General features: G+C 50.1%; 1 protein-coding gene across 1 annotated transcript; it reads right to left on the reverse strand.

The window, feature by feature from the left end:
* Positions 1–28: 28 nt before the first annotated feature.
* DHX30 (DExH-box helicase 30) lies at positions 29–13,767 on the reverse strand. The gene is made up of 14 exons (XM_040434071.1): positions 13,617–13,767; positions 10,507–10,637; positions 9,847–9,957; positions 9,469–9,563; positions 7,774–7,894; positions 7,472–7,621; positions 4,417–4,569; positions 2,983–3,807; positions 1,978–2,053; positions 1,705–1,800; positions 1,285–1,460; positions 865–1,071; positions 704–785; positions 29–294 (listed from the first exon to the last, which is right to left on the reverse strand). The coding sequence occupies exons 1-14, from the start codon at positions 13,765–13,767 to the stop codon at positions 29–31; spliced, it is 2,640 nt and encodes an 879-aa protein (XP_040290005.1).
* Between the last annotated feature and the right edge of the window lie 6,812 nt (positions 13,768–20,579).

The raw sequence follows: 20,579 nt of genomic DNA on the forward strand, positions 1-20,579 counted from the left end.
CTAGATGATAGAAAACCTGGCACCTGCATTATCCCTCGCAGCCACCTAGTGGAGGAAATAATAACTGCAGAAGGCAGCACCCCCTCTTGGTCCGTCTCACCTTGTTCACTTCTGTCCTGTTCATTATTCCACCCAGAAATGGGTCCTTGGTAAGACAGGCCACGATGACCAGCAGCGGGTGCAGGCAGCGGAATATAGAGGCCAGCACAATGGCCTTTGCTAGGCTGGGGTCAGTCGAGATGCTGGCGACACGTTGGCCTAGCAGCGTCAGCTCTTCGTTTTTATCCAGGACCCCTGGAGACGGAAGCATTAGTAAACTTGTCAGGTCATATACGTGCACACCTCCACACTATGGTTTATACTGCAGCTCTGCTCCATTAGAACACTTATGATCAGTGATTGTCTATTGGAGTCCGAGGTATTCTGAAAACCTCCTCCTGTCTTATCAAAGGCTTAGGTTGCTACCCTCTCCTTCCTCCATGTTTTACCCTGCAGCTCTGCTTGCTCTGACTGGCTGCTGTGTGTACGCACACGCTCAGCACCAATCTGTTCATGGCCGCGAGTAGCTAAAGCATCAATGAGAACCTACATACAGACCGAGAGCCTGGATTCTAAAGGGAGCTGGAATGAGGCTACACAGGGTCTTATTACAACCAGTACGATGCTCCCCCCTCTAAATACCCCGGGATAATGTGTCACATACTGATCTCCTGCAGGAATCGCACGGCGTCCATGACAGCGTGGCGGTCGGGACTCTCCAGGGCTTGAGAGAGGAACTCTACAGCCTGAATCAAGGAAAAACTAGATGAAATATTACTGACAAAGCAACGGGCAGCCGCCTGGTGCGGGCGGGCAGCATCTCACCGTCATCTCTGGGGTGTGAATCTTGGCCTGGACCACCAGGTTCTCCAATGGTATCCGTAGTATCTCCGCCACCTGGAAGGTGGGCATGGCCTGATGCTGCTCGCGGGTGAACAGATGGTAGGAGAACCCTGGCTGGCAGCGTCCGGCTCGGCCACGTCTCTGGGTCACGTTGGACTTAGACACCCAGGTGGTGTCCAGACATGAGACCTGCAGCAGACAGCAGAGGCTCAACATACAGATAACGTCTACATGTAGTACCATCATGTGCGCTAGTGACTCTTCAGCTGATGCAAAACTACAACTCCCAGCATTTCCTTAGGTTGGATATCACAAGGATATCTTTTTTACTTGCAATACCAAAAACAGGTAAAGGAGCCAACTAGTGGTAGGAATGGTCACTGCAGGAGATACTGGTCCTACCTTTGTCTTGAGGTCGTACCGCTGTTCTTTGTGCATTCCGGTGTCGACCACGTGTACAATGTCGTCGATGGTGACCGACGTCTCCGCGATATTTGTAGCAAGGACGATTTTACGAACGCCAGGAGGCGGGCACTCGAATATGGCCTGCTGGTTCATCAAGGGGATGTTGGAGTGAACTGTTGAGAGAAACAGAGGTGACATTTTCACATGAATGAAAGGGCGTGTATACTTTTGCATCCTTTCTTTAATCTAGAAGCTGGACGCTCTTGATTCAAATTTTCCTCCCATTTCAGGCTACAGCTCTTATGCAGATCTATGCGTTTCTATGGTTACAGACTACAAACAAACCCTGTTTAGTCTGTTCAAGCCAATCCCACCGGAAAATCATGCGCAGTTTTGCAGAGAGTTCACACCACCCACCTGGTAGGATCAGGTGTTGTCTGTTCCTCTGCTGCTGCAGAATCTCTTGTACGCGGCGAATCTCCTGCCAGCCGGGAAGGAAGCAGAGAATCCCCCCTACGAGGCAGAGGATACAGAGATCAGCAATAGGAGGTCTCTCCCGTGCACTAACACAGTCTGGGGGGGGGGGGGGGGGGGAGGGGGGGGAGCCACTCGGGGCAAACGTGGAAATCCCTACATGGCAACCAGGTCTGCTCCACCTGTAAACTCACAGAGACCTTTCTTGGGGCTCACCTGGAGGGCCACACTTGTCGATTTGAAGGATGACGTCACTGATCAGATCCAGGTCCGGGACACATTCCTCGCGAGTCTGAAAACAAGAGAAAATCTCAGAAGGGGGTCTGAACATATGGCCGTCCTCCTCCAGAGACAGAGGCCGAGCTGCACACGACCTGCCGATAGGCTCCGTTTTTGGAAGAAATCGGCCACGTCTTTCTGACCCTGGACGAACTCTTTAACCCCTTAAGGACCATAAATGTCCCGCTCATGCACCTCATCCACCACCTCTTGCATGCGCAGGGGCAGTCACTTCGCTCTGGATTAAGAAGGACGCGATTACGGCATTGCGCGCTCCCCCAACATGATCACGCGGTGATGTCATCACGCTGAGCGCAGGTCCTTCACAATCAATAGCAAAGCAACTGCTTCTGCGCTTGCAAGTGGATGAGGCAAGTGATTTATTTTAATTTTTAAACCCTAAAAGGGCCATACTGAAGTAGCGTATCCGTTTTTAACCACCGTGCGCTCTTGTCTAAGCGGCTGTTAAAAACTGTCCCATTGATTTGAATGAGGTCTGTCTGGCCATAAAAAAAAAAATGGCCAAAAATAGGACATAGACCTTAATAATAGGTTCCGTCACACGGACATTTTTAACGTAGCCTTATGTATGTTTTATGGCTAGAGGAAGATGTGATGTCCACATCGAAATGCGTTGCCGTGTCCTTTCTTTAATAAATTTCGAATTTTAGAATATCGGCGGCGCTGATGGCCGAGCTCTAAAGGATATTTGGGATAATCTCTCCATTCATGTCTCAAGCGCTTGGCTAACTCCCATAGAAATGAATGTCCGACCATCTGTTCCATTCATTATGGGGGTTTTACGGGGCCCCCATTCTAGTGATCAGTGGGGGTCCCAGTGGAAGGACCCCTGCCAATCCGTTATCCCCTGTCCTGTGGAATGGTGGACACGCATATATTGGGAATACCCCTTTAATTTACCTGGACACCTCCTGTACATACCTGTGGCTTTTGGTAGGACCTCCGTCCCAGCACAGGTAAGATATCTTCCAGATAATGCTCCTTCACGGGGTACATAAATCCCGGCACCCTCACAATCGGGCAGTCTCCAAAGTAGCGGGAGATGCGTTCGTTGTCGCCGGTGGCGCTCATCAGGACGATCTTGAGGTTGGGGTTCAAGTCTAGAACTTGCTGGAGGAGGATAAGCAGGAAGTCCGTGTTCACGTCCCGCTCATGCACCTCATCCACCACCACGTGGCTCACCCCTTCCAGCTCTGGATTCGTCTGCAGCTTCTTTAGCAGCACCCCAACAGTGCAGAAGAGGAGGGCGCCCCCGCGTGGCGGCAGATCACTCTCCAGTCTGACCTGATAGCCCACGTTACGGCGTAGGCTCGGCCCCAATTCTTGGCCCACACGGTGAGCCACGGACACGGCACTGATCCTTCGGGGCTGAGTGATTAGCATGTTACACTGAGCGCCGTGGCCACTCAGGATAGCGTCCTCCAGGATGTAGCGCGGGATGCGGGTGGTTTTGCCACATCCGGTGTCCCCGGCGATCACCACCACTTGATGTTTCTTAATGGCGGACAGGATGAGCTCACGATGCCCGTCAGTGGGCAGCTCCTGTAGGGCGATACTGCTGTCCCACCTTTCTTCCAGGGAGAGGCTGATATGGGAAGCTTCGGCCTCAGATAGCGGAATGTACGGGCGGCCGGTGATTGGGTCAGAGAAATCAGAGGACGCACAGGACTCATCTGACGCCTCCATAGATGAGGCCTCATCGTAATCCTCTTGGAAACGCGATCTAGTGCCGGGCTCTAAGGGAAACTGGAAAAAAAAAAATGAAGAAATTCAGAATAAATCCCCCTAAAATAATCAAGAACTTTAAAAAGGCTTATTTTACACATTATACTCCAGTCACATTTAGGGCCCATTCACACGTCCGCAATTTCGTTCCGCATTTTGCAGAACGGAATTGCGGACCCATTCATTTCTATGGAGCAGCACGATATGCTGCCCAGATACGGAATTGTGGACCCGCACTTCCGGGTCCGCAATTCCGTTCCCGAAAAAAATAGAACATGTCCACACTTGCGGACAAGAATAGGCATATTCTATTAGTGCCGGCAATGTGCGGTCCGCAAAATGCAGAGCGCACATTGCAGTTGTCCGTGTTTTGTGGATCCGTGGATGGACCCTTAAAGCTGCAGCCGCTATTCAGCAAGATACCAGACAGCAAAGCATTGAGGGCGCTCAGATAGTAAAGACCCAGTTACAGCAATCTGGTCAAAATATAAACTGTAAAGGCAACCAGGAGGAGAGGATGTTGAAAGCAGCTCTGGATGTGACTAGAGTATAACATATAAGGAAATTTACATTTTAAGGAAGGGGCAGTGAATGGTAAGGCACCCCTCAAAATGGACTCGGCAGACTTACCCTCCAGAAATAATCCTCAATCCTCTGCAGCAGGTGCTCGGGAACCTGGAACCTCTTTGCTTGTCTATGCTGTTCTTTAACTTTCTGCACTGATGAGATGTTGTACATGACGTTGGTCAGGGGCTGATTGTGGGGGTCGAGGAGTCCCAGGTCCTAAAAATAGGAAACAAAACCAAAGTCACAAATGACTAATTAAAAAAAATATATATATATATATATATATATATATATATATATATATATATATATATATATATATATAATATTGTGCTTGCTCTGGGGTTGCCATGGTACCAATACCAATACTAACTCTGTATTGGCCTCCTGCCATGTGACCTCCAGTCTCGTCAGTAGGGCTGGGCGATCAACTAAATTCACCTTTTTAGAAACTGGCGATATTGATTTTTTTTAAATAGTCCTATCCAAATGTTTCCTTCTGGAGCATTACATTAGCTCAGCCTGTACACTGTTTTCAGCTCCCATCACCCGCACCAGGGACTGAAGAGACGCCCACACAGGCTGCGCTGATACAGTGCACCAGATCACCAGTGCTGACTGTGTCCGGGCTCCCGCTGTAATGGCTGGCCACTTAACACCCTAGAAGCCGCAGTCAGTAGTGATCATGGCATCTAGGCAGTTACAGAGGCTCCCTGTCACCATCGACCTCCCAACAAACGCTGATGTGTTGCCACGGCCGCCAACAGGGCAGGACAGACGGTACTGCCGACAGGCCCCGCTGGTGGCTTCTGTTCAGCCCAGGCACACGGGGCCTGCTCACGTCACATAAATTAAACTGCATGGGCCCCATTTCAGTGATGGACTCACCTGCCCACCCGGTCTCCACCCCCATGGTGACATACTACCACATCACTGCGTCTTACCCACCTATTGCAAATGCGTCAGGGGCCCGGACTCTTTTTTTTTACACGCACATACTATCTGTATGTAACATGTACCACTGTGTGTATGTAAGGAAGAGTGTACGTATAGGCATGTACTGTATATACTGTGTGTGTGTGAGTTCATGTGTGTCTGTGTTCATGTGTGTGTTCGTGTGTGTTCGTGTGTGTGTGTGTGTTCGTGTGTGTGTGTGTGTTCGTGTGTTCGTGTGTGTTCGTGTGTGTGTGTGTTCGTGTGTGTGTGTGTGTTCGTGTGTGTGTGTGTGTTCGTGTGTGTGTGTGTGTGTGTGTGTGTGTGTAGAAACCAAGAGGTTTATGGCCGCGCAGAAAAACATGCATCGCGAAAGCCACAAATTTAAAGCTTTTTATTCCATTATCGCCCAACAAAAAATAATAAAAGTTCATCTATAGGTGCCCCAGAATGGTCACAAAAAATACGATTCGCCCCACAAAAAAATAAGCCCTCATACGGCTACATCCGCAAATAAATAATAAAGATAGGGCTAGAGGAAAAAGAAATTCGAGAAAAATCGAAAAACAACCAAGATTTTTTTTTTGGGGGCAAAATCGCCAAGATTTATGTTCTCATCACGTCAGTCCATACTGAGTTAGGCCTCTTGCACACGACCGTATGTTTTTTGCGGTCCGTTTCAAACTTATCAGTTTTCCGTTTTTTTTGTTTCAGTAGTGTTTCCGTTTCGCCGTTTGGGATCCATTTTTTGAGGATCGCAGACGGAAGCAAACAGTAAGGGTCCATTCACACGTCTAAGTGTTTTGCAGATCCACTATAATAGAAAATGCCTATTATTGTCCGCTATTGACATGTTCTATTTTTTTGCGGCGCCGCGGAACGGAAGTGAAAATAAATGGGTCCACACCCGTTCAGCATAATTGCGGAACGGATCCGGACGTCTGAATGGAGCCTTATGTTTAAACAATAAGTACATTAAAAAAATTTGGCTGGGCATAACATTTTCAGTAGATGGTTCCGCAAAAACGGAACGGATAAGGAAGACATACGGATGCATTCCGCTTTTTTTTTGTGGAACCATTGACTTGAATGAAGCCACGGAACGTGATTTGCGGGCAATAATAGGACATGTTCTATCTTTGAACAGAACGGAAATGGAATGCATATGGAGTACCTTCCGTTGTTTTTGCTGACCCATTGAAGTGAATGGATCCACATACGGACCGCAAAGGGAATCCGCAAAAACGGAATGGAAGCAATAAACGTTTGTGTGCAAGAGGCTTTAGTCTGCTGATGCCAACATGGCAACCCCAGAGCAAGCACAATACTTTCTGCTTCCCCCTAACCTTCTCAGTCTGTTAGGCCTCATGCACACGACCATGAAGTGTTTCACAATTTGCAGATCCCGGATGTGTGCATGCCGCAATTATTATTTTTGTAACCTTCTAAAAAATGTTCTAGCCTTCTACTTTTTTGCGGGCCAACAGAACAGGCGGTGTGCAGTCCGCATCTTTGGTGGCCCTATTGAAATAAATGGGTCTGTAGTTGATCCGTACAAAATGTGGATCGCATTTGGGCCAAAAACATGGTCGTGTGCACGAGGCCTTAGCTGTAGTACACAGTGCAGTCAGATTTAGGTTGTGATCTTCTACTGATCCCTATGTAGGAGGCGAATGATAGGGACACAGCCCAGGATCCAGCAGCATTCAGTGCCGATACTGGATCTCCTCGGGAAGAGTAATCAGGAGGCTCTCAAGCAGTGCATGCTGGGGATAAGATCTAAGTCCCCGTGTAAGTAAATAGGAAGATTTCCTAAGACTGGCGTTTCAGAAGAGGAGTCCGATTTTTTAGGAGCCAATTTTCTGGTGCAATTGATAAAAAAAAATGGTCAGGGACACAACGCTTTAAAAAGTTGCTATATTCCCACCAATGTCTCCACACGGACGCTGATTTTCAGGGTAAAGTATCCATAGGTGGCGCTGTAGAGAGCTAGATACATACAAACAATCAATCCCATCCCTGTAAGACCGTGTTCCTCAACTCCAGTCCTCGGGGGCCACCTGCCAGTCAAGTTTTTAGGATTTCCTTAGTACTGGGTATTCTCAAATCATAACCGGTAGGTGGGCCCTGAGGACTGGAGTTGGGGGACACTGCTGTAAGGGGCCGCACAAGCCCAAGCACGAACCTTTAGCTTCTGACAGGCGAGGGCGGCAGCTTTCCTCTCAGCTTCAGTCCGGCGCTGGCCCCTCGCAACGAAGGTCAAAGGTTCAGGCCAGCTGAGGGTCAGCTGGCAGGTCTTGATTCGCCCTCCTACGTGCTGGTATTTCACGTAATCCTGCAAGAGAAAAAAAAATATATATATATATATATATATAAATAACAGTCCACAACTACACAGGGGGTCACAGTCCACAACAACTGGAGAGTCACAGACACAGATGGGAGGTCACAGCTAAAGATCATTGTGTGTTAGCACAAGTGACGTACCGCAGAACTGCACGAGGTGGCCACTTGAATGACGGAGGAGAGCAGATGTTTGGGATTGGAGAACACACGGAGACACCGGGCGGCTTCTGCATCTCCATCGGACACTTCCACTGGGACAACCCTAAAGAGACAAAGCAACAAACATAAAATAACAGCGACTATTGGCCACTGACCAACATGACACGGGATGAAACATCCGAAGTCGATTCACATAATAATTCGCTTGAATACTGTATACAGTGAGCGCTCCGTACAGTATTAGAATGTATTGGCTCAGATGAGCCAAAGTTATTACTTAACGAAGTCTCGCAAGACTTCACATAATAACTTCATCAATTTCTACTGTAAAAAAACATTTCCCAAACTCGTAGCTTGGAACTGACCCAGAGCTCGGGAAATGTTTTTTTTACAGTAGAAATTGATTTATGAAGTGAAGTAATAACTTCAGCTCATCTGAGCCAATACATTCTAATACTGTACGGAGCGCCCGCCCCATACAGCATTTAAACAAAGTATTATGTGAATCAACTTCAGATGTTTCATCTGAAGTTGATTCGCTCATCCCTAAACATGACCATACATTACTGATCCTGAGTTACATCCTGTATTATACCCCAGAGCTGCACTCACTATTCTGCTGGTGGAGTCACTGTGTACATACATTACTTATCCTGTACTGATCCTGAGTTACATCCTGTATTATACTCCAGAGCTGCACTTACTATTCTGCTGGTGCAGTCACTGTGTACATACATTACATTACTTATCCTGTACTGACCCTGAGTTACATCCTGTATTATACTCCAGAGCTGCACTCACTATTCTGCTGGTGCAGTCACTGTGTACATACATTACTTATCCTGTACTGATCCTGAGTTACATCCTGTATTATACTCCAGAGCTGCACTCACTATTCTGCTGGTGCAGTCACTGTGTACATACATTACTTATCCTGTACTGATCCTGAGTTACATCCTGTATTATACTCCAGAGCTGCACTCACTATTCTGCTGGTGCAGTCACTGTGTACATACATTACTTATCCTGTACTGATCCTGAGTTACATCCTGTATTATCCTCCAGAGCTGCACTTATTATTCTGCTGGTGCAGTCACTGTGTACATACATTACTTATCCTGTACTGATCCTGAGTTACATCCTGTATCATACTCCAGAGCTGCACTCACTATTCTGCTGGTGCAGTCACTGTGTACATACATTACTTATCCTGTACTGATCCTGAGTTACATCCTGTATTATACTACAGAGCTGCACTCACTATTCTGCTGGTGCAGTCACTGTGCACATACATTACATTACTTATCCTGTACTGATCCTGAGTTACATCCTGTATCATACTCCAGAGCTGCACTCACTATTCTGCTGGTGCAGTCACTGTGTACATACATTACTTATCCTGTACTGATCCAGAGTTACATCCTGTATTATACTCCAGAGCTGCACTCACTATTCTGCTGGTGGAGTCACTGTGTACATACATTACTTATCCTGTACTGATCCTGAGTTACATCCTGTATTATACTCCAGAGCTGCACTCACTATTCTGCTGGTGCACAGTTATAAGGAGTCCCTGTCAATACCTGAAGCACTGCCTGTGGCACCCGCTTCATAAAGATAGCAGGGTGCCGGCCCCTAGTTTTGGCGATACTGATCCAAACCCTATTATAACTCTACCTGGACTCTCGGATCCTCGTTCTTGTCCGTGAAGAGACGGGTTCCGCATCGTCTCCGATCTGCGCTGGATTACTCGGCTCCAGCAATCCAAGATCCTGCAAAGACAGACACAACATCCGCCCTGTAGTCTCCAATTTTGTAAAGCTGATATATTTTTTATTGGGAAAATACAATGCAATGTTTATCCGGCCTCTCAGGATGGACCGCGGAGGATTCTCTCATCATCCGCTCACTTACAGTTACAACATCTCTGCCCTAAGTGGCTGCAGATCAGGGTCAAACACATTAGGCCAGTGCGCTGAGCTCTGGCTGCATTCTCAGAATGACCACCAGGTGGCAGTGGAGGGCGACATTAGTACAACTTTCTTATACATTCACCTGTAGTATCTTACACGCCATGGCCGCCGCCTGCCGCTCCGCATCGATCTTTTTTGGTCCATAACCTTCTACTTCAATGAGTTTTGGCCATTTTAGGCGAAGAGTGACTCTCTAAAAGAAAAACGGTGCAGATGAAGAGGACGAGGGAGAAACGAGACCGCAAACATCACAAAGTCCTAGAATATCAACCACTGTAGTCCCAGCGAGACCTCCGCTCATCATAAAGGGGTTGTCCCATTACAAACACTGACCACAGGATAGGGGATGCGTCTGCTCGGTGGAGGTCTGACCCCTGGTCCTATGTTCCTCTGTCTGTCCACCGAGCAGTTTATTGAGCGGGATCCCTTCTCGGAGCGGTTGTAGCTTTAAACCGCCGCTCTGCCATCCCCTGCGCTGCCTCATATTGGAATTAATGGGCGACGGAAACTACTCAATAAACACTGCAGCCGTCTGCACCACAATCCTCCAGCAAGAGGCGCGGTGTGAACAGCCCCATAGAGTTGGCGGGGCGCATGCTCGATCTGTCGCGCCATCAGGACCTCTGTCCTCAGGATCAGTGGGAGCCTCCACAAATAATGTCAGAATCACTGACAGCAAGCAGAGATACTGAAGATGCTGAGGAATGACAATTCTGTGTAGTCGGGGGAGAGGGGCACTCACGTTTTTGCTGCCGCTGCCGCTGTGGGTGTAGGTCAGCTTGTCCCGCACCTGTGACGTCCGCAGGCCCTGGCTGATGACGCAGTGCAGCAGGTTCTTCGGAGACGGGAACTGTTTTAGGAGATTTGTGTCTACTGAGGAAGAAAATAAAGGGTTAAACACCAGAGAAGATTGGGGCACGGGAATAGGGGCGTACGCTGAATAGAACTACAACTCAGTAACCTGGGCAACAGCGAGCGACAGAGAGCAGCGGCGCCAGTAACCTGGGCGGCAACGAGCGACAGAGAGCAGCGGCGTCAGTAAGCAGGGCAACAGCGAGCGACAGAGAGCAGCGGCGCCAGTAACCTGGGCAACAGCGAGCGACAGAGAGCAGCGGCGCCAGTAACCTGGGCGGCAACGAGCGACAGAGAGCAGCGGCGTCAGTAACCTGGGCAACAGCGAGCGACAGAGAGCAGCGGCGCCAGTAACCTGGGCGGCAACGAGCGACAGGGAGCAGCGGCGCCAGTAACCTGGGCGGCAACGAGCGAGAGAGCAGCGGGCGTCAGTAAGCAGGGCAACAGAGAGCAGCGGCGCCAGTAACCTGGGCGGCAACGAGCGACGGCATCAGTAAGCAGGGCAACAACGAGCGACAGAGCGGCGGCGCCAGTAAGCAGGGCAACAGCGAGCGACAGAGAGCGGCGGCGCCAGTAAGCAGGGCAACAGCGAGCGACAGAGAGCGGCGGCGCCAGTAAGCAGGGCAACAGCGAGCGACAGAGAGCGGCGGCGCCAGTAAGCAGGGCAACAGCGAGCGACAGCGCCAGTAAGCAGGGCAACAGCGAGCAGCGGCGCCAGAAAGCAGGGCAACAGCGAGCGACAGAGAGCGGCGGCGCCAGTAAGCAGGGCAACAGCGAGCAGCGGCGCCAGTAAGCAGGGCAACAGCAAGCGACAGAGAGCAGCGGCGCCAGTAACCTGGGCGGCAACGAGCGACGGCATCAGTAAGCAGGGCAACAACGAGCGACAGAGTCAGTAAGCAGACGAGCGACAGAGAGCGGCGGCGTCAGTAAGCAGGGCAACAACGAGCGACAGAGAGCAGCGGCGTCAGTAAGCAGGGCAACAACGAGCGACAGAGAGCAGCGGCGTCAGTAAGCAGGGCAACAACGAGCGACAGAGAGAAGCGGCGTCAGTAAGCAGGGCAACAACGAGCGACAGAGAGCAGCGGCGTCAGTAAGCAGGGCAACAACGAGCGACAGAGAGCAGCGGCGTCAGTAAGCAGGGCAACAACGAGCGACAGAGAGCAGCGGCGTCAGTAAGCAGGGCAACAACGAGCGACAGAGAGCAGCGGCGTCAGTAAGCAGGGCAACAACGAGCGACAGAGAGCAGCGGCGTCAGTAAGCAGGGCAACAACGAGCGACAGAGAGCGGCGGCGTCAGTAAGCAGGGCAACAACGAGCGACAGAGAGCGGCGGCGTCAGTAAGCAGGGCAACAACGAGCGACAGAGAGCGGCGGCGTCAGTAAGCAGGGCAACAACGAGCGACAGAGAGCGGCGGCGTCAGTAAGCAGGGCAACAACGAGCGACAGAGAGCGGCGGCGTCAGTAAGCAGGGCAACAACGAGCGACAGAGAGCAGCGGCGTCAGTAAGCAGGGCAACAACGAGCGACAGAGAGCGGCGGCGTCAGTAAGCAGGGCAACAACGAGCGACAGAGAGCGGCGGCGTCAGTAAGCAGGGCAACAACGAGCGACAGAGAGCAGCGGCGTCAGTAAGCAGGGCAACAACGAGCGACAGAGAGCAGCGGCGTCAGTAAGCAGGGCAACAACGAGCGACAGAGAGCAGCGGCGTCAGTAAGCAGGGCAACAACGAGCGACAGAGAGCGGCGGCGTCAGTAAGCAGGGCAACATCGAGCGACAGAGAGCGGCGGCGTCAGTAAGCAGGGCAACAACGAGCGACAGAGAGCGGCGGCGTCAGTAAGCAGGGCAACAACGAGCGACAGAGAGCGGCGGCGTCAGTAAGCAGGGCAACAACGAGCGACAGAGAGCGGCGGCGTCAGTAAGCAGGGCAACAACGAGCGACAGAGAGCGGCGGCGTCAGTAAGCAGGGCAACAACGAGCGACAGAGAGCGGCGGCGTCAGTAAGCAGGGCAACAACGAGCGACAGAGAGCGGCGGCGTCAGTAAGCAGGGCAACAACGAGCGACAGAGAGCAGCGGCGTCAGTAAGCAGGGCAACAACGAGCGACAGAGAGCAGCGGCGTCAGTAAGCAGGGCAACAACGAGCGACAGAGAGCAGCGGCGTCAGTAAGCAGGGCAACAACGAGCGACAGAGAGCAGCGGCGTCAGTAAGCAGGGCAACAACGAGCGACAGAGAGCAGCGGCGTCAGTAAGCAGGGCAACAACGAGCGACAGAGAGCAGCGGCGTCAGTAAGCAGGGCAACAACGAGCGACAGAGAGCAGCGGCGTCAGTAAGCAGGGCAACAACGAGCGACAGAGAGCAGCGGCGTCAGTAAGCAGGGCAACAACGAGCGACAGAGAGCAGCGGCGTCAGTAAGCAGGGCAACAACGAGCGACAGAGAGCAGCGGCGTCAGTAAGCAGGGCAACAACGAGCGACAGAGAGCAGCGGCGTCAGTAAGCAGGGCAACAACGAGCGACAGAGAGCGGCGGCGTCAGTAAGCAGGGCAACAACGAGCGACAGAGAGCGGCGGCGTCAGTAAGCAGGGCAACAACGAGCGACAGAGAGCAGCGGCGTCAGTAAGCAGGGCAGCAACGAGCGACAGAGAGCAGCGGCGTCAGTAGAAATGTAGATCGGTCTGGTGACTGCGTCCACGTCCTATAGGGGGAGCACTAAACAGATCTCATGGAGGGGCACCAATCCAAGGTTACCCACTGGAGGGTGGCATCTGGCAACACTTGGGTACAGGTTGGGAGGCCGCAGTGAATAGCGGCAGAAGCAGTGCCAGGATCCAGCGGGCGGCACGGGCACACAACGCCACGACCTCTGCGGCAGACACCAGCAGTGATGAGGGCAGAGGGGGCACTGACATTACCGGGGTATGGAGGGCTGTAGGCTCAGGGTCAGACAGGGGACGATACCGCAGGGAGCGCCGTGGAGGTCAAGCACCAGACAGCCGCCGCACATCTCACCTGGCGCCATGTCCCCGGCCGCCGCCGGCTTCTCCTCCGCCCTCAGAGGATTAGCGCGGTAGATCCCAGAACACAGAGGCCGGACAGGATGCCCATGTACCCGGCATAACAACCGGCTGAGCAGCGGCATGACAACCGAGGGCGCCGCCATCACTAAAGAGCACTGACACCAGGGGACGGGAAGGGCGGCTAACTCCGCCACAGCGACACTGGAGGAGCAGCGGCCGTCAGAGGAACTGCAGCTACAGGCGGGGAAGAGGCATTGTGTCATCTAGGAGTGTATGTAGAGGTAGGTGATTATCTACACAGGTAGGTGTATTCTAGGAGTGTATACACAGGTAGGTGATTACATACACAGGTAGGTGTATTCTAGGAGTGTATACACAGGTAGGTGATTACATACACAGGTAGGTGTATTCTAGGAGTGTATGTACAGGTAGGTGATTACATACACAGGTAGGTGTATTCTAGGAGTGTATGTACAGGTAGGTGATTACATACACAGGTAGGTGTATTCTAGGAGTGTATGTACAGGTAGGTGATTACATACACAGGTAGGTGTATTCTAGGAGTGTATACACAGGTAGGTGATTATCTACACAGGTAGGTGTATTCTAGGAGTGTATACACAGGTAGGTGATTACATACACAGGTAGGTGTATTCTAGGAGTGTATACACAGGTAGGTGATTACATACACAGGTAGGTGTATTCTAGGAGTGTATGTACAGGTAGGTGATTACATACACAGGTAGGTGTATTCTAGGAGTGTATGTACAGGTAGGTGATTACATACACAGGTAGGTGTATTCTAGGAGTGTATGTACAGGTAGGTGATTACATACACAGGTAGGTGTATTCTAGGAGTGTATGTACAGGTAGGTGATTACATACACAGGTAGGTGTATTCTAGGAGTGTATACACAGGTAGGTGATTATATACACAGGTAGGTGTATTCTAGGAGTGCACTATATCCAAAGGCTATTTCCATATTTGTTATAAAACATAAAATTTAATATATATTTATTAAAAACAACTGTTTCTATTACCCAAAATACTAACAAAATAAAATTTGAAAGTGACCATTTGAGTGAATTTGTTTCTTTTTTTTACAATAGATTTCTGTAACTACTCTGAGGGACCCACTGGGATATTAACGTCATATTGTTCACAAATCTGCCTAAGGCCCCTTTCACACGGGCGAGTATTCCGCGCGGATGCGATGCGGGAGGTGAACGCATTGCACCCGCACTGAATCCTGACCCATTCATTTCTATGGGGCTGTGCACGTGAGCGGTGATTTTTACGCATCACTTGTGCGTTGCGTGAAAATCGCAGCAAGCTCTATATTCTGCGTTTTTCATAGAAGTGAATGGGGCCGCATGAAAATCGCAAGCATCCGCAAGCAAGTGCGGATGCGGTGCAATTTTCACGCATGGTTGCTAGGAGACGATCGGGATGGAGACTGGAGGGGATAAAAAATAAAAATGTAACTCACCTTAATCCACTTGTTCGCGCAGCCGGCATCTCTTCTGTCTTCTTTCTTCAGGACCTGGGTAAAGGACCTGTGGTGACGTCACTGCGCTCATCACACGGCCCGTCACATGATCCACCACCATGGTAAAAGATCATGTGATGGACCATGTGATGAGCCCAGTGACATCACCACAGGTCCTTTACCCAGGTCCTGAAGAAAGAAGACAGAAGAGATGCCGGCTGCGCGAACAAGTGGATTAAGGTGAGTTACATTTTTATTTTTAACCCCTCCAGCGCTATTGTACTATGCGTTCTGTATTCAGAATGCTATTATTTTCCCTTATAACCATGTTATAAGGGGAAATAATACAATCTACAGAACACTGATCCCAGTTCAGGTTTGGGTACCAAAGATGCCGATTTTTCTCACGCGCGTGCAAAACGCATTACAATGTTTTGCACTCGCGCGGAAAAATCGCGCATTTTCCCGCAACGCACCCGCATCTTATCCGGGCAAAAAACATGACGCCCGTGTGAAAGAGGCCTAAATCTGTGTTAGTGAGCACTTCTCCTTTGCCAAGATAATCCTGCCCACCTCACAGGTGTGCCTTAGACTGTCCACAATCAAAGGCCACTCTGAAATGTGCACAGTTTTGCCTTACTGGGGGGTGGGGGTCATAAAACCAGTCAGTATCTGGTGTGGGCACCATTTGCCTCACGCAGTGTAACACATCTCCGTGGCATAGAGTTGATCCGGTTGTTGATTGTGGCCTGTGGAATGTTTGTCCACTCCTCCTTCTCTGTGCGAAGTTGCAGAATATTGGCAGGAACTGGAACACACTGTCGTATACGCCGATCCAGAGCGTCCTAAACATGCTCAATGGGTGACATGTCCGGTGAGTATGCTGGCCATGCAAGAACTGGGATGTTTTCAGCTTCCAGGAATTGTGTACAGATCCTTGCAATATGGGGCCGTGCATTATCATGCTGCAACATGAGGCGATGGTCGTGGATGAATGGCACAACATTGGGCCTCAGGATCTCCTCACGGGATCTCTGTGCATTCAAAATGGCATCAATAAAATGCACCTGTGTCCGTTGTCCATAACATACGCCTGCCCATACCATAACCCCACCGCCACCATGGGCCACTCCATCCACAACGTTGACATCAGCAAACCGCTCACCCACACGACGCCACACACGCTGTCTGCCATCTGCCCTGAACAGTGAAAACCGGGACTTATCCGTGAACAGAACGCCTCTCCAACGTGCCAGACGCCATAGAATGTCAGCATTTGCCCAATCAAGTCGGTTACGGCGACGAACTGCAGTCAGGTCCAGACCCCGATGAGGACGACGAGCAGAGGAGCTTCCCTGAGACGGTTTCTGACTGTTTGTGCAGAAATTCTTTGGTTATGCAAACCGATTGTTGCTGCAGCTGTCCGGGTGGCTGGTCTCAGACGATCATGGAGGTGAACATGCTGGATGTGGAGGTCCTGGGCTGGCGTGGTTACACGTGGTCTGCGGTTGTGAGGCCCGGTTGGATGTACTGCCAAATTCTCTGAAACGCCTTTGGAGACGGCTTATGGTAGAGAAATGAACATTCATTGCACGGGCAACAGCTCTGGTAGACATTCCTGCAGTCAGCATGCCAACTGCACGCTCCCTCTCAAACGTTGCGACATCTGTGGCATTGTGCTGTGTGATCAAACTGCACATTTCAGAGTGGCCTTTTATTGTGGGCAGTCTAAGGCACACCTGTGCAATATTCATGCTGTCTAATCAGCACCTTGATATGCCACACCTGTGAGGTGGGATGGATTATCTCGGCAAAGGAGAAGCGCTGGCTAACACAGATTTAGACAGATTTGTGAACAATATTTGAGAGTAATGGGTCCTTTGTGTCTATAGAAAATGTTTCAGATCTTTGAGTTCAGCTCCTGCAAAATGGGAGCAAAACCGAAAGTGTTGCATTTATTTTTTTGGTCAGTGAAGATAGTTGCCCCCAGCACATTTATAATCTATGGCAGATTGTATGATGTCACTCTCGGCTCTGTTCTATCCCTTATCCCTATATCTTCTTTCTCAGGCCTCTTTCACACAACCGTTTTTTTTCTCAGTTTACGGGCCGTTTTTTGCATTCCGTATACGGTCCGTATACAGAACCCATCATTTCAATGGTTCCACAAAAAAAAAACGGAATGTACTCCGTATGCATTCCGTTTCCGTATTTCCGTTCCGTTGAAAGATAGAACACGTCCTATTATTGCCCGCAAATCACGTTCCGTGGCTCCATTCAAGTCAATAGGTTTAAAAAAAAAAAAAACGGAACACATATGGAATGTACTCCGTATGTCTTCCGTATCTATTCCATTTTTGCGGAACCATCTATTGAAAATGTTATGCCCAGCTCAATTTTTTCTATGCGATTACTGTATATGCCATACGGAAAAACGTAACGGAAAAACGTAACCGGAAACACTACTGAAAAAGAAAAATGGATCCGGGAAAAGCGGCCCGCAAAACACTGAAAAAGACATACGGGGCCATGTGCAAGAGGCCTCATTTGGATGTTTCTATAAGCGGCCAGGGGGTCTGCAGTCCACCCCACCGCGCTCATTCATTCTTTTGGTCACTTATATTAAAAACTATGTTTGCAGCTCCCCCGACATGTTTCACCGCACCAGCGGCGTCCTCAGGGGAAATGGAGCTAGGGTCTAAGCTTTCTATTAAATTCTAGGAGTGTATGTACAGGTAGGTGATTATATACACAGGTAGGTGTATTCTAGGAGTGTATATACAGGTAGGTGATTATATACACAGGTAGGTGTATTCTAGGAGTGTATATACAGGTAGGTGATTATATACACAGGTAGGTTATTCTATACACAGGTAGGTGTATTCTATACACAGGTAGGTTATTCTAGGAGTGTATACACAGGTAGGTGATTATATACACAGGTAGGTGTATTCTAGGAGTGTATATACAGGTAGGTGATTATATACACAGGTAGGTACAGTATATGGGTATATATAGAGGTAGGTGTAAACGTTCTGGAATCATCGCCCCTGGTGGATCCCTCCTTGTAGGCAGTAGTGATGAGCGGCATAGGCAATATTCGTTTTCGCGAATTTTTCGCAATAAATTTGGGAATTCTAGAATTCGGGATCTCCAGTCATTATTTTCGTGATTGCGCAAATCGGCACTAATGATGTGCATATTGTTTGGCGCAATACTTGCAACTTCACATTTTATCAGGTCTGAGTAGATATTACTGATTGGTGCACTAAGTATTGTTGTGACATCACAGCACTATGTCTGTAGCTGTATGTATGGACACTAATCCCTATCACACTGCCTAACACCCTGCACTGGAATCAGCTCCACTATATCAGGATATAACCTACACTGACTATCTCCCACTAACTGTATTATATATAAGATAACTAATGTAATTGGATAAGGGATAGGATCCAGATGAAAGCGCAGAGCTCAGCGAGGTCACTGCTCTCTCTCAGAAAAGGGCTGCTGGGGAGGTTCTTATATAGTAAGGGGCAGGCATCTTTCCTATTGGTTGCTAGGGATGTTGCTAAGCTCAGACAAAGACATTGCAGCCTTCTCATTGGCCCACAAGCAAGAAGGGAGGTAACTGATGGAAAAAAAAACTAGAATATTCGCGAATACAAATATATATATATATAGCTCTATATTCTAAATATTCGCAAATTCTCTAAGTGCCGATATTCCCGATAAAAATTTGCAAATAGAATATTCGCGATCAACACTAATAGGCCACCTGATACTGCTGTATACCTACCATGTGCTGACTCTGACACCTACCTACCATGTGCTGACTCTGACACCTACCTGCCCATGTGCTGACTCTGACACCTACCTGCCCATGTGCTGACTCTGACACCTACCTGCCCATGTGCCGACTCTGACACCTACCTGCCCATGTGCTGACTCTGACACCTACCTGCCCATGTGCTGACTCTGACACCTACCTGCCCATGTGCTGACTCTGACACCTACCTGCCCATGTTCTGACTCTGACACCTACCTGCCCATGTGCTGACTCTGACACCTACCTGCCCATGTGCTGACTCTGACACCTACCTGCCTATATGCTGACTCTGACACCTACCTGCTCATGTGCTGACTCTGACCCCTACCTCCCCTTGTGCTCACACTGGCACCTACCTCCCCTTGTGCTCACACTGACACCTACCTCCCCTTGTGCTCACACTGACACCTACCTGCCCATGTTCTGACTCTGACACCTAGCTGCCCATGTTCTGACTCTGACACCTACCTGCCCATATGCTGACTCTGACCCCTACCTGCCCATATGCTGACTCTGACCCCTACCTGCCCATATGCTGACTCTGACACCTACCTCCCCTTGTGCTCACACTGACACCTACCTACCTCTGACACCTACCTACACATGCACACAGATGGTCCCATGCACTCATCCTGCTATCTACCTTTCTTCTGGCTCATCTTGCAGTCCTCAGGACCAACTGCTGGTACTGGATGCTGGAGCAGCCACGTCATGTGACAGGATGTAGTAACTGTTTCCTGTCACATGCTCTGACCTGTCCTGTGCCAGGTGAAGCCGTCACTTAAAGGGCATGTGCCAAGATATAAACGTATCCCCAGTATGGAGGATGATTACATGAGGGGTGGAGGTCCGACTGCTGGGACACCAGTCCATCAGGGTGGTGGTAGATCACACCCCTGAGGTAATAGAGCAGCAGTAGAGCACGCCCCTGAGGTAATAGAGCAGCAGTAGAGCACGCCCCTGAGGTAATAGAGCAGCAGGAGAGCACACCCCTGAGGTAATAGAGCAGCAGTAGAACACGCCCCTGAGGTAATAGAGCAGCAGTAGAGCACGCCCCTGAGGTAATAGAGCAGCAGGAGAGCACGCCCCTGAGGTAATAGAGCAGCAGGAGAGCACGCCCCTGAGGTAATAGAGCAGCAGTAGAGCACACCCCTGAGGTAATAGAGCAGCAGTAGAGCACGCCCCTGAGGTAATAGAGCAGCAGTAGAGCACGCCCCTGAGGTAATAGAGCAGCAGGAGAGCACACCCCTGAGGTAATAGAGCAGCAGGAGAGCACACCCCTGAGGTAATAGAGCAGCAGTAGAGCACGCCCCTGAGGTAATAGAGCAGCAGGAGAGCACACCCCTGAGGTAATAGAGCAGCAGTAGAACACGCCCCTGAGGTAATAGAGCAGCAGTAGAGCACGCCCCTGAGGTAATAGAGCAGCAGTAGAGCATGCCCCTGAGGTAATAGAGCAGCAGGAGAGCACGCCCCTGAGGTAATAGAGCAGCAGGAGAGCACACCCCTGAGGTAATAGAGCAGCAGGAGAGCACACCCCTGAGGTAATAGAGCAGCAGTAGAGCACGCCCCTGAGGTAATAGAGCAGCAGGAGAGCACACCCCTGAGGTAATAGAGCAGCAGTAGAACACGCCCCTGA

Source organism: Bufo bufo, chromosome 5, assembly GCF_905171765.1.
Source record: "Bufo bufo chromosome 5, aBufBuf1.1, whole genome shotgun sequence".
NCBI lineage: Eukaryota > Metazoa > Chordata > Amphibia > Anura > Bufonidae > Bufo > Bufo bufo.

Excerpts from the sequence above, each read along its gene's own strand:
- DHX30 (XM_040434071.1), bottom strand. The coding sequence starts at position 13,767 with ATGGCGGCGCCCTCGGTTGTCATGCCGCTGCTCAGCCGGTTGTTATGC. Across the intron at positions 1,801-1,977 it reads CGACAAGTGTGGCCCTCCAG|GGGGGATTCTCTGCTTCCTT; the intron begins GTGAGCCCCAAG and ends TCTGCCTCGTAG. Across the intron at positions 786-864 it reads TTCACACCCCAGAGATGACG|GCTGTAGAGTTCCTCTCTCA; the intron begins GTGAGATGCTGC and ends TCCTTGATTCAG.